Source organism: Microcaecilia unicolor, chromosome 3 (assembly GCF_901765095.1).
Source record: "Microcaecilia unicolor chromosome 3, aMicUni1.1, whole genome shotgun sequence".
NCBI classification, from domain to species: Eukaryota; Metazoa; Chordata; class Amphibia; order Gymnophiona; family Siphonopidae; genus Microcaecilia; species Microcaecilia unicolor.
In genome coordinates this window covers 240843020-240856356 of record NC_044033.1, presented here as the reverse complement: position 1 = coordinate 240856356, position 13337 = coordinate 240843020, and the positions used below count along the sequence as shown (strand labels likewise).

At 42.1% G+C, this 13337-nt stretch overlaps 1 protein-coding gene across 1 annotated transcript in view; it reads left to right on the top strand.

The window, feature by feature from the left end:
* Positions 1-13337, top strand: part of LOC115464499 (vomeronasal type-2 receptor 26-like) — a 40576-nt gene that overhangs the window by 9773 nt on the left and 17466 nt on the right. The window contains exon 4 of the mRNA XM_030194866.1: positions 8631-9050. Coding sequence (XP_030050726.1) covers positions 8631-9050 — 420 coding nt within the window. The remainder of the gene's footprint in view (positions 1-8630; positions 9051-13337) is intronic.

The window sequence follows — 13337 nt, the reverse complement described above, 5'->3', positions numbered from 1 at the left end:
TGTCTCCTACATCCAACAGTGTGCTTGCTGAAAGCAGTTTAAATATCAGTGAGTCTCTAAGGACATTTCTCTTATCTATTCAAGTTAATGATCTCTTATTAATCTTATGAGTATTCACATAGATACAACTCCACCAGTCCAATTCCCATCCATTTGGGTGGAATAATCCAAGCCTGTGTTTGCAGTAGTTGTCACAAGCTGTCCCCCACTGATGCATTTCCACAAGCTGCTGACTCTGACACTGAAGAGACTCCTTCCTTCACTGTTCACGGGCTCTCACCACCCAGAGCACTCCACTCATCCAGTTACTGCTTTTGGTTGTCAATAACTGCCCCTTATCCCAGCCTTATTTTGTTTGGCAGGGGTGAAGGCAACCAAAGACTATGTGCTCACTAGAACATTAACTTTTATTACTTTCAAACTGCATCCCAACTGTGACACCTAGAGGCTCATTTTCTAAAGAGAAAAACATCCAATAAGTGTTATAAAGCAGCATTTGGATGAATTTCTTCACAAAACATCTAAATCGTTAATTTTGAAACCTATTTTGCAGACGTTTATCTATGCAATTCATCTGAGATGCATCCAAATCACAAGGGGGCATGTCGGGGCACTGTGGAGGTGGAATTAGGTCGTGCCTAACACATGGACATTTTTATTGCGATAATGGAGCAAAACACAACGTATAGGTTGAAAACGTCAATGTTTTGCTCTAGGTCTGTTTTTATTTATTTATTTATTTATTTATTTATTATGTCATTTGTACCCCACAGTTTCCCAACAGTGTCAGGCTCAATGTGGCTTACAGCGCACCACAGAGGCAGACACCAATGCAGTAAAAAGACGCTAATACAGCAGGAAAAACTACAAGAGATAATGGGGAAGAGTAGGAATTGACGGAAGGAGTAGGGAAACCAGGAGGGAAGAGGGAAGGGGAATGTGTCCAAAATGTCTCTAGATCGATGCACATCCAACAGTGGAGACACATGCAGAGGCCGTGGGATAAGCATTTCCAAATAACATGGTTTTTAGTGATTTCCTGAAAGTTAGATGGTTGGTGATGGGTTTTAAGGTTTTCGGCAAAGAGTTCCAAAGCTGAGTGCTGATGAAAGAGAAGGATGTAGCATATGTGGATTTGTACTTGATGCCATTGCAGTTTGGATAATGAAGGTTAAGATATGAACGGGAGAGCCTGAAAGTATTCTTGAGAGGTAGGATGATGAGATCTATCATGTAGCCAGATACCTCACCATATAGGATTTTGTGAACTAGAGAGCAGAGTTTAAAGGTGATTCGATCCTTGACAGGAAGCCAATGCAGTTTCTCTCGGAGGGGCATGGCACTTTCAAATTTTGACTTTCCAAAAACCAATCTGGCTGCTGTACTTTGGACCATCTGCAGTTTCTTAGTTGCTCTTTACATCCAGCATAAACTCTGTTACATTAATCCAGATGACATAGAATGACGGACTGTATGAGGTTGCAAAAGACCTCTCAAGGGAAAAATGGTTTTATTTGTTTTAGTTTCCACAGTGAGAAGAGCATCTTCTTTGTGGTGGCATTAACCTGTTTTTCGAGTGAAAGTGAGTGGTCAAGGGTGACTCCCAAAATTTTGAGGCTATCTAGGATGGGAAGGTTCAGGGTGGGAGTGATTAATGTTGAAGGTCTGTACTTGTTGTGCGGAGATGATAATAGAAGGCAGTGTGTTTGTCAGCATTAAGTTTCAGTTTGAAAGAAGATGCCCCAAAGTGCATTGTATTTAGACAGTGGTTAATTTCACTAGAGATCTCGGACAAGTCATTTCTGAAGGGAATATAAATAGTAATATCATCAGCATAAATATGCGGGTTGAGTCCTAATTTACTTAAGGACTTGGCCAGTGGAATCATCATAATATTGAAGAGTGTTGGTGATAGTGGAGAGCCTTGAGGGACTCCACAAACTGCTTTCCATGACTGTGATAAATCTGAGTTGGCGATTACTTGGTAAGTTCTAGATGAGAGAAAGCCCTTAATCCAGCTGTGAACATGTCCGCAGATCCCTATGCTGTCGAGGAGGTTCAGTAGTATGGTGTGAGCAACCATGTCGAACTTTAATAACAATATACTTTTGCCTAGAGCTATTTCCTGCCTAAAGCTGTTAAGTAGAGTGATGAGCACGATTTCGGTGCTGTGAAGGGGACGAAACCCAGACTGAGATTCGTGAAAAATAGAAAACTTGTCAAGATAGTCAGTTAGTTGTTTCGTCACCATGCTCTCCATCATTTTTACAAAAAGTGTGATTGATGCAATAGGGCAATAATTGGTAAGGTCACCATTCTGTTTCTTGGAGTCTTTTGGAATTGGCATAAGTAATATGTTACCATGAGTTTCAGGGAATAGACCGCGTTCGAGCATAAAGTTGAGGTAAGCAGTGAGGTCAACAAGAAAGCAGGAAGGTGCTGATTTGAGCAAGTAATTAGGGCAAGGGTCCAGCCGACAGTACTTTTTGGAAAATTTGTGAAACCCCTGGGTGAAAACATCCAAGGAGAGTGGGACAAGAAACGATCTGCAGGATCTTCACCTGGGATAGGAGCGAGACAGCTGAGAAAGTAATCGATGTCAGTAGTGGTCTGAGGGATTGTTTTCTGCAAATTACTAATTTTTTCCTGAAAGTATCTTGCAAGGACGTCAGCAGGTGGAATATCTGTGCAAGAGGTGGTCAGTGAATTAGAATCCATTAATTTATTGACAAAGTACAATAGTTTCTTTAAGTCTCTAAAGTTTGGACCTAGTTTGGACCTATTTTGGTCTTGTAGTAGTGCCGTTTAGACTCTCGTATTGAATATTTATACTTTCGCTGCACGTGTTTCCATGTGTTAAGCGTATGCTCATTTTTATTTTTTCTCCATGACCATTCTGCTCATCGAGTAAGTATTTTAATATTCCGAAGTTCATCATTATACCAAGGCGTCAAGTTCTGTCAGTGTGTTGTGCGAGTGCGTTCAGGAGCTAAAACATCTAAGACGGCTCTGCACCTAGTATCCCAGTCGAAGTGGAAGGAGTTGGAATCTGTACAAACTGTCCAGTCTTTGTCATAAACCATTTTCCAAAAGTCCCTAGGGTCAATTAGACCTCTAGAACTGTAAGTTGTAAGGCCCAGTGAGCGGTGGGGACCTTTTTTACAACATAAAAGGGTTAAGTTTAACTTGTAGTGATTGGACCATGAAGTTTCCGTCCATTAAAATTTTTTTATGCAGAAATTACTATCTAAGGCTAATTTGTGTGAAAGAAGATCGAGGGAATGCCCTTTGGCGTGAATAACTTGCAGGGGTGTTAAAGAAAAATCCCATGAGAGAAGAAAATCAGTGCAGTCCCGCACACTGGCCGATGTAGGATCGTCTAGGTGGAGGTTGATGTCACCTAAAATAATAATGGTAGGACTTGTTAAACATATGTTAGAGATGAAGTCTGTAAAGATAGTATGGGATTGATTCCAATTACCAGGAGGTCTATATAATAAAATGCAATTTAAATGGCCATGCAATGATTTGTTGGTGATTCTCATGGAGGCAATTTCAAGGTGAGGAGTTAGTGAATCTGCTGTAATATCAATAGTAAAATGGGAGCGGTAGATCAATGCAATGCCACCTCCTCTTTTTCCCTTTCTAGACCAATGTGCAAGTTTGTATCCTGGAGGACATAAAGCGAGACAAATGGGATCGTGTTGGACAGGAATCCACATTTCACTAATAAAAAGCAGGTCATGGCGTTCCGCTGAGATCCAGTCTGATATAATAGTTGCTTTGTTAACTACCGATCTGGCATTAATGTAGCCCACGAGGATAGTTTGAAAGAGGGTCGTCTGATTTGGTGAGGGAGAAATCCGTAAAAGTTGTCTTTTGGGGGATTATGTAAGCGTAGGATGACCATAAAGTGAAGGTGGAGTTCTGGAGGACTCTCTGCTTTTGATACGACTGTAGGCAAAACGGCTAGACCGGCTGTGGAAACTGTGGATGATGGGAATAAAGTTATTTTCAGTGGGCGAGATATGAAGAACAGGGTAAGACAGTAGTGGGAAGAGGGACCTGAAAAAAGGGTTAAATAATTTCATATTTCAGAAGGGTTAAAGATGGGCAGTACAATCAAGTCTGAATTAGCTCTGAGTTTCCTCGATGAAACTGGAATCCGTCGTATCCACTTCTTCTCAAATAGCAGGGCAGGAGAGCTGGCGCTGGAATCCATTCACAGGCACTAAAACTGCAACAGAGAGCAGCTGATCGGAAGGTAGATGCCGGCGAACAACAGTTGACCAGCATCGGAGATGGAGCAACCCCACCCAAACAGCAGGGCAGAAGAGGCAGCACCGTGTGGACTTGCTGGTCGTGTGGTCGGAAAGGCTGATAGCAAACCAAGAGGTGTGCAGTAGTTCGCGAGTTCAAATGAAGCAGGTACCAGCAGAAACTGGCCAAACTACAAACGGGTAACAACCCGACCCGCTGTGTGGCTCAGGAGCTAACGTTTTTCAAGCTTTGCATTCGGCAGCCATTTTGTTCTTAGAACGAATAAGGGACATAAAGGTGCCCTAAATCACCACATGACCACTGTAGGAAATCAGGGATGACCCCCTCCCATTCCCCAAAGATATGATTAAAAAAAGTACTTACCATGCCTCTGTGATAGTCTCAGATGTTATAGCTATGTGCATTAGCTGAGAAAGCAGGTCCCTGGAGTAGTCTAATGGCAGCGTAGTGCACTGTAAAAAGGAGGACCCAGGCCCATATCTCCATCTACCTTACACTTGTGGTGGAAAGTGTGATCCCTCCAAAGCTTACCAAGAACATACAGTACCCACATATAGGTGACTCCCTCACATATAAGGGCTATAGTAGTGGTGTACAGTTTATAGTTTATTTGGTATTTGCTATGCCACCATTGCAAAGGCCTTTGGTTACAGCAGATTTCAACTAAACAGTCAACAAATAAAAGAACGGAATTTGAGTACAGGAAAGTTAGGCAATCATAGGAGGAAAGGAGGGGGAGTCTGTGGAGTTTGTTTGTTGTTTTTTCAAGTGTAGGGCTTTGGAGGCGTTAGCTTTTGGGTGGGTTTTGGAGGGCTGAGAAGACAAGGGAGCAAAGGTGAGACGTGTACCTGGGAGCTTTTACATGAAGTCCAGTGCAGTGCCCCCTTGGGTTCCCCGTTACTCTCCTGGGTGTCTGTGTGGCCAGTCCACAGAGAATGTATCCCCACTTACATGCCAATGGCTTGATTTTCTACGTTTTTCACCTGAACATTTTTTTTTTTTTAAATGGACCAAAAAGGTAACACAAAGAGCACAAAAATATGTTACATGTATTTTTGAAAAAAAAATATAGATGTATTGCTTTTTTAAAAATGGGTATATTTTCTATTCAGATATGGTATGTTTAGCACAAAACTTCCAAAATCTGACTTAAACTTCAAATCAAAAACGCCACTCCTAGTGTCTTTCTAATCTCTCAAACATTTCCCTCTGCAGCTACCTCAAAAACACTCCTTGGGCAGGATCTTTTACCATCTGCTCTAATCCATCCCACCCCCCCCCCCCCCCAGTAACTCTGGAGACTTCTCCCATGATGTTTATAATAGCCCCATTATAATAAGGGATTACATATGTTACAAATAAACATATTCAGAAACATACTTTTAAAAACATAAATAATTCTAAAATGAAAATTACAAAAGGAAGACAAGTGCATACAAGTCCATGTCACACAGATAACTGGGAGACAGCAATTATACCAAACTTTAAAAAGAAGAAAAGCCAATGCAAAAAACAATCAGTAACCAAAAACAATAATCATAACTTGCTCATATAGATCAAACAAATGAATATGAAATTAAACATTCTCCTTTTCTAACAAAAAGTTTCCATTTACTTCGAGTCAAAATAATTATTCTCTCAAGTGTTAGCAGGGACATTTTACAAAGAAAGATGCCCCTACTGCTAAAAACCCTAGGCTTTTGCTAAAGATAAGTTTCTTGCCTCAGCTGCGTGGGTCTGGCAACATCTGGGAATATCCTAATAGTCTGCCAAAAGAATAGAACATTCTGTTTTGAAAAATAAGCTTTCATAATTACAAATTCATGTTCCTCTATCTGGAAAGATAGCAACAAAGTAGCTCTTTTAATAATAGGTTCCTGAGAAGACTCAAGATACCTAAGATCCCACAAAAGTACAATATGCAGCTTATCTTATAAACAAGCAGTAGATTTTCACCAATTCCATTTTAATAATGGTCTATGGACTTTTCCTTTAGGAAGCCATCCAAACCTTTTTTAAACTCCGCTAAGCTAACCGCCTTTACCACATTCTCTGGCAACTAATTTCAGAGTTTAATTACACATTGAGAGAAGAAATATTTTCTCCAATTCATTTTAAATTTACTACTTTGTAGCTTCATTGCATGCTCCCTAGTCCTAGTATTTTTGGAAAGAGTAAACAAGTGATTCACGTCTACTCGGTCCACTCCACTCATTATTTTATAGATCTCTATCATATCTCCCCTTAGCCATTTTTTCTCCAAGCTGAAGAGCCCTAGCCGCTAAAGCCTTTCCTCACGGGGAAGTCATCCCTTCCCCTTTATCATTTTTGTCGCCCTTCTTTGTACGTTTTCTAATTCCACTATGTATTTTTTTAAGATGGGTGCGGTCGCACCATGGAGCGATACAATGGCATTATAATGTCATTTTTGTTTTCCATTCCTTTCCTAATAATACCTAACATTCTATTTGCTTTCTTAGCCACCGTAGCAGCACACTGTGTAGAGGGTTTCAACATATCATCAACGATAATGCCTAGAGCCCTTTCTTGGTCGGTGACTCCTAACGTGGAACCTTGCATTACATAGCAATAATTCATCATGCATCTCTTTGCATTTGCTCACCTTAAACGTCATCTGCCATTTAGACATCCAGTCTCCCAGTCTCATAAGGTCCTCTTTAATTTTTCACAATCCTCTCACTATTTAACAACTTTGAATAACTTTGTGTCATCAGCAAATTTAATTGCCTCAGTAGTTACTCCTTTAAATAAATTTTATGAATTTATAAGGAAGCCAAAAAATTTGTAACAGCGAAATTTAAAAACCTTAAATTTAGAACCCTAGACATGTTCTCCAAGGACTCCATTCCTAAATGAATGGCTAGACAATCATTGGTAATTGCAGCTGATTGAGTAAAAGTCTAGACTCATGAACATTAAATTTTGCAACAGTTTCCTCTGTAAACTTCACAAAGGAAGATAAATTTTCATGCAGTGATTTATCCATTTTATTAATTGCTATCAGCAAATCTTTTAATGAAACTTCCTACTGATTGGTCTCAACAGAGGAAGTAACAATAGACACCAAAAAAGAAACTGATGAAGGTATCTTAACCTGGGCAGTCTGTCTAATCTCCTTACCAGGGATTGAAGAATTAGAGAGGGAACTCTCTGCAAGGGTCAAACCTGTAAGGTCTGCAGCATCCTGTCCTCTAAGAACGTCAGCCGACTTTTAGAAAACAGCAGGTTATGGGGATGGGGTTTGGACCCCAGAATAAATGGAGACATTGGGAGAAGAAGGCAAACTCATAGACTTTGAAGGTAAAGCCGGCATTGCAAATCTAACATGCTGGTCCATAGGCCTCTTTTTAGAAGAAAGTTGCCGGGTCCTGCCTTTGTCCCCTTTCCATTTTCCCTTGGAAGGGAGCAGTGACATGCTTCTTCTTCCTCACGGGCTCTGAAGGGGCTACAAAGGTATAAGACCTGTCATTTTGGTCATACCCCTTTGGATGCATGCCAATCAGTATGAACCATGGGCTATGGACCACAGCAAGGATGTTCTCATTTAGTCAGGATGTAGGACCCCACACCAGGGCAAGCTGGAACAATCACTTGAATACTTGTTGTCAGAAGACAGTGGATAAAGTGTTTTCACAGATTCTCAAACCAGCCACAGCAAGGATGCTGAGATATACCTAGGATGCAGGACCCCACACCATGAAAAGCTGGAACAGTCATCCAACTTAATGCCTGATAATAAGAAGACAGTGTATAAATTGGTCTCACAGGTTCTTCCTCATTTACGATTCCTAACTTTTTAACCTATTTTTAGTAAAGCATAGAATCCTAAGGGGGTCTTTAGTAAAAGACACCCTAAGTTTACTGCTGAAAAATCACCTAAATGTAGGAGCTTAAAAGTTTCTAGAAATTATTTAAGATTTGATCTCACAGTGGCAAAGATTATGATGTACTAATTATTAATAATATTTTTGAACAGATCGGTTTTATCTCACAGAGTCTTCTAATGAGTGACACAGTTCAGTTTCCTTTTTTATACCGGACTGTCCCCAATGAACTGCACCTCTGTGCTGGGATTATAAGGTTACTGAAACATTTTGGCTGGACCTGGGTTGGTATCATTGCATCCAATGAATATAGCACCCTGAGGGCAATTCAGACCCTGAGAGAAGGGATTGAGCAGAATGGTGGCTGCATTGCATTCATAGAAATCTTCAGTCTGAGCAATTCCATCATAATACAGGAAATACTTCGAATGAAACAGATCATCCACATGTCATCAGTTAAAGTGATCATTCTCTATGCTAATGCAGAAAATAAATTCCATCTAGTTCATATCTACGATGATCTCTGGGAAGGTCTGGATCACTAAAACTGAACTGAATGTTGAAAAACCTTATATAAAGAACAACACCTTATCATTTTCAATTGTAAAGAAGAAGATCCCAAGCTTTACAAAATTTATCCAAGAGGTGAACTTTACCCTGTTTCCAAATGATCATTTTACTAATGAGTGGTGGACAGGCCTGTGTGACAGCCAGTGTCCAAAATACATCAAACGATCCTGCAGTTCTGATGTAAAATTGTCAGATGTTCTACCCTGTAAAACCAACTACATTGGGAAGAGCAATAGTGTATATAACGCTGTGTATGCCCTGGCACACGCACTGCATGACATGCTGATGTCTGGCTCTAGAAACATCACAAGGAGTAGAGAAATGTGGAAATTATCTGATTATTTGCCATGGAAGGTAACATCATTTGCTATGTTTGTTGTTCAGAAGAGAAAGAAAGTGAGACAAAGCAAAATGTGAAAAGAAAGTCTTTGAAGAAAAGGAGTGTGCTGGAGACTCTGATCTCAGAGAGACACTGAATCCCCATAGTCACACAATGCTTTCTATGATAAGATCTTTTACAAGTAGAATAGCTAAAGAAGTGGGAAATGAATTGGGGAAAACATACAAAGCATGGCTAAAGTCATTTTTTTCATCTTGTTGCCAAATATTCCCCCTAATCCTATACAATAAAAAGCACCTCCAACGTTCTGAAGCTGACTCCCTGGCAGTGAAGCCTTGAAGCATTCGAGCTCTTTGTAAGGCTGTATCCATCTCCTGAATTGACGTCACATACTTCCGGGTACGTCACAAGCAGCAGTGACCAATCACTTTGAAGAGAACGCTGCAGAGTTGCCAGGGAAAGGAATCCGACGTCACACACATGAGGGTGTCGTCATCCCTCCCTCCCTCCCTTCCAGTTCCAGGCCCCCTCCATTTGAATTTTAAAACTCATCTTCACTTACCAAGTCGGGTTTACGGCGGCCGACAGAAGCGGTAAAAGGCGTGCAGGCTCAGCCCTTCTCTCTCTCTCAGCTCTAGTCCCGCTCTTGCAGAAAGAGGAAATGAAGGCAGGGACCAGAGCTGAGAGAGAGTGAAGGGCCGAGCCTGCACGCCTTTTACCGCTGCTAATGGCCGCCGTCACCCTGACTTGGTAAGTGAACATGACTTCTAAAATTCAGAGGGAGGGGTTCTGGAACTGGAAGGGAGAGAGGGAGGAAGGGAGGGACGATGACCCTGGAACTGGGAGGGAGGGGGACCCTGAAACTCGGAGGGGGGGGCCCTGAAACTCAGAGGGAGGCAGGACCCTGAAACTCGGAGGGAGGAAGGGAGGGAGGGGGGAACCTGAAACTGGGAGGAAGGGGACGACCTGAAACTCAGAGGGAGGGAAGGAGGGTATGACCCTGGAACTCGGAGGGAGGAAGGGGGCGACCCTGGAACTCGGAGTGAGGGAGGGGATGACCTTGGAACTCGGAGGGAGGGAGGGGACGACCCTGGAACTCGGAGGGAGGGAGGGAGAAGAGGAGAATCTCTGGGTGGCTGGAGGGGAGCCAGGGGACAGAGGAGACACACTTGCACCCAGCAGTCTCACTCTCTCTCTGTCACACACACACACTTGCACATTCACTCTCTCTCTCACACACACAGTCACTCTCACACACACTCTCTCAAACATTCACACTCCGAGGAAAACCTTGCTAGCGCCCGTTTCATTTGTGTCAGAAACGGGCCTGTTTTACTAGTTTTATATAAAGTGTTAAAAAATGTGCATGCAAATAAGTTTTAATTAACATGTACGTGCATGGGATCTGCATCCAAATTTTACACATGAGTCAGAAAAGGGGGGGGGGGTGGAAAATGGGAGGAACATGGGCAGATCAGGGGCATGACTTTTAGTTACACAGGTATCTACAGAATGAGGGGGCTCCACGCCTATATATAATCACAAGAATTCACACCAACATTTACGCTGGTGCAAATGGATGTGCCTAAATGTATGCGCAATCGATGGGCTTAAGCGTTATTTTATAAAACATACCTAACGTATAGGTACAGTTAATAGAATCTCTCTACACACTTTCTTTCAGGTGCATTTATTGATTTACCCCCATAGGGGTAGATTCAAATAATGGAGAAAAAATAGGTATGAAAAATATTAGCATGAGACGGCATCTGTTTCTAACTCAAGGCATAAGCAAATTACACCATATCAACCATGATAGAAAAGAAGTGATATTATTTGGTTGTATGTCACAATGGTCTCTGTTCAGAGGAGCTCTCATACCAAGCTACTGTCTTTGTCAAGCTCCCTAGCTCCTCCTCGTCATGAACTTTTAGCAAGGCAGAGAAGGGTGATTATTAGTAAATGACAATATAAGGGGGTTATTTTGAGATATGTACCTAGGACCTTTTATGTGAAGTCTATGCATTGCCCCTCTGATCTGCTATGAAGACTTTGTGGCCAGTCTACTATGAAAGCTGGCTACTCCTATGTCCCAATGGCTTGATTTTGAGCGTTTTTTTTATTTGAAAGGTTTTTTTTTTTTGGGGGGGGGGGGGGGGGGGGTAAATGGTCCAAAAAAGGTAGGAGTACTATGCACAACATCTAGAAATTGGTCATTTTCAAAGAAAAAAAGATAGACGTTTTCCTGGTTTGAAAATGGTCATTTTCACTACTTGATTTTTGTACATTTTCAGCAAAATGTCTAAAGTCAGATTTAGATGTCGTGGAGGGGCATAATTCAATGGCGCCGGCCATCTATATGGGCGGCCATCTCTGGGGCCGGCGCCGCAACTGGGCGGAGCCAACCGTATTTTCGAAAAAGATGGCCAGCCATCTTTCTTTTGCTAATACGGTTGGGGCCGGCTTGATGTTGAGATCGCCGGGTTTAGAGATGAGGCGGCTTCGGTTTTCACCCATAATGGAAACTGGGTCCGGCGATCTCAAACCCGGCGAAATGCAAGGTATTTGGTCATGGGAGGAGCCAGCATTTGTAGTGCACTGTTCCCCCTGACATGCCAGGACACCAACAGGGAACTCTAGGGGGCACTGCAGTGGACTTCACAAATAGCTCCCAGATGCATAGCTCCCTTACTTTGGGTGCTGAGCCCCCCAAATCCCCCCAAAACCCACTGCCCACAACTCTACACCACTACCATAGCCCTAAGGGGTGAAGGGGGGCACCTACATGTAGGTACAGTGGGTTTCAGGGGGGGGGGGGTTGGAGGGCTCCCATTTACCACCAGAAGTATAACAGGTAGGAAGGGGATGGCCTTGGGTCCACCTGCCTGAAGTCCACTGCACCCACAAAAAACTGCTCCAGGTACCTGCATACTGCTGTCAAGGAGCTGGGTATGACATTTGAGGCTGGCATACAGGCTGGCTAAAAAATGTTTACATTTTTTTTATGTGTGTGTGGGAGGGGGTTGGTGACCACTGGGGAAGTAAGGGGTGGTCATCCCTGATTCCCTCCGGTGGTCATCTGGTCAATTGGGGCACTTTTTTGAGGCTTGGTCATAAAAATAAATGGACCAAGTGAAGGCGGCGAAATGCTCGTCAGACCCGGCCATCTTTTTTCTATTATCGGGCAAAGCCGGCCATCTCGTAACCACAACCCCATCCCACCCCCGTCCTGCCTTCTGTACCCTGCCAACATGCCCCCTTGAAGTTTACCCGGCTCCGGGACAGGAGAGCAGTTGGCGCCGGCCAAAATCGGCTTTCGATTATACCGATTTGGCCGGCTTCAGGAGATCGCCAGCCATCTCCCAACTTGTGTCAGAAGATGGCCGGCGATCTCTTTCAAAAATACGCTGGATATCTTGGCAAATTGCTTTGATAATCACCCTCAGTATCACTAGCTTTCGGCCCTCTCTTTCTTTCCCAATTCTCTGTTTTTATTTCTTTAGTTCTCTTCATTTTTTCAGACTATGAAATCTAAATAAGCATGTATCAGAAATCAGATTTTAAATATTTGATTCTTGTATACCACTCTCTCTATATTTTTTTTATATTTTCATAATGATAATCATACTGTCACCTGGTATTGAAAGATCAGTGATTCACACCTGCTTATCCTTTTTTTCAATAAACAGAACAGAGAGGGGCCAAAGCATAAAAAACAATCCAAAACACACAAAAAAAAATGTACCAAGAGCCTTCAAAAATGGAACAACTCTTTTATTCCACACATAGATTGACCTTGTATGTCAAGAACTTAGTCTTGTACATCAATGACCCGATATGCTGGAACTGTCAGAATAGTGCTTGGATAAGGTCCTACTTCTTGCCCTCAACTTGGATACTGGGCATGTTCACAAGGGATTTTTGACTTCTAACGACTCCTGACATAGGTGCTGTGCACCAAAACAGGGTCCATGTCGGGTCATTGATATACAAGATTGAGTTTTTGACATACAAAGTCAATCCACCTTCTGGAATAAAAGGACTTGTCCCATTTTTGAATGTTCTTCATAATTCTTTTTATGTTTTGTCCTTTTTTTTCAATTACTATTCAGTCTGGTAAATTATGTGCTAAGGGGTTTTAGAATACAAAATGGACAAGCATCTAACACATATTAAACATGATTTAATAGTTGTTTTAAATAAGAATAAGCTGGTGTGAATCATTAGCTAATAAACAGCAGCTGAAAGTAGAGTTGAAAAGAAATGTCTGTGGAGAAAAAAAGCAATAGTAATGTTAGTAG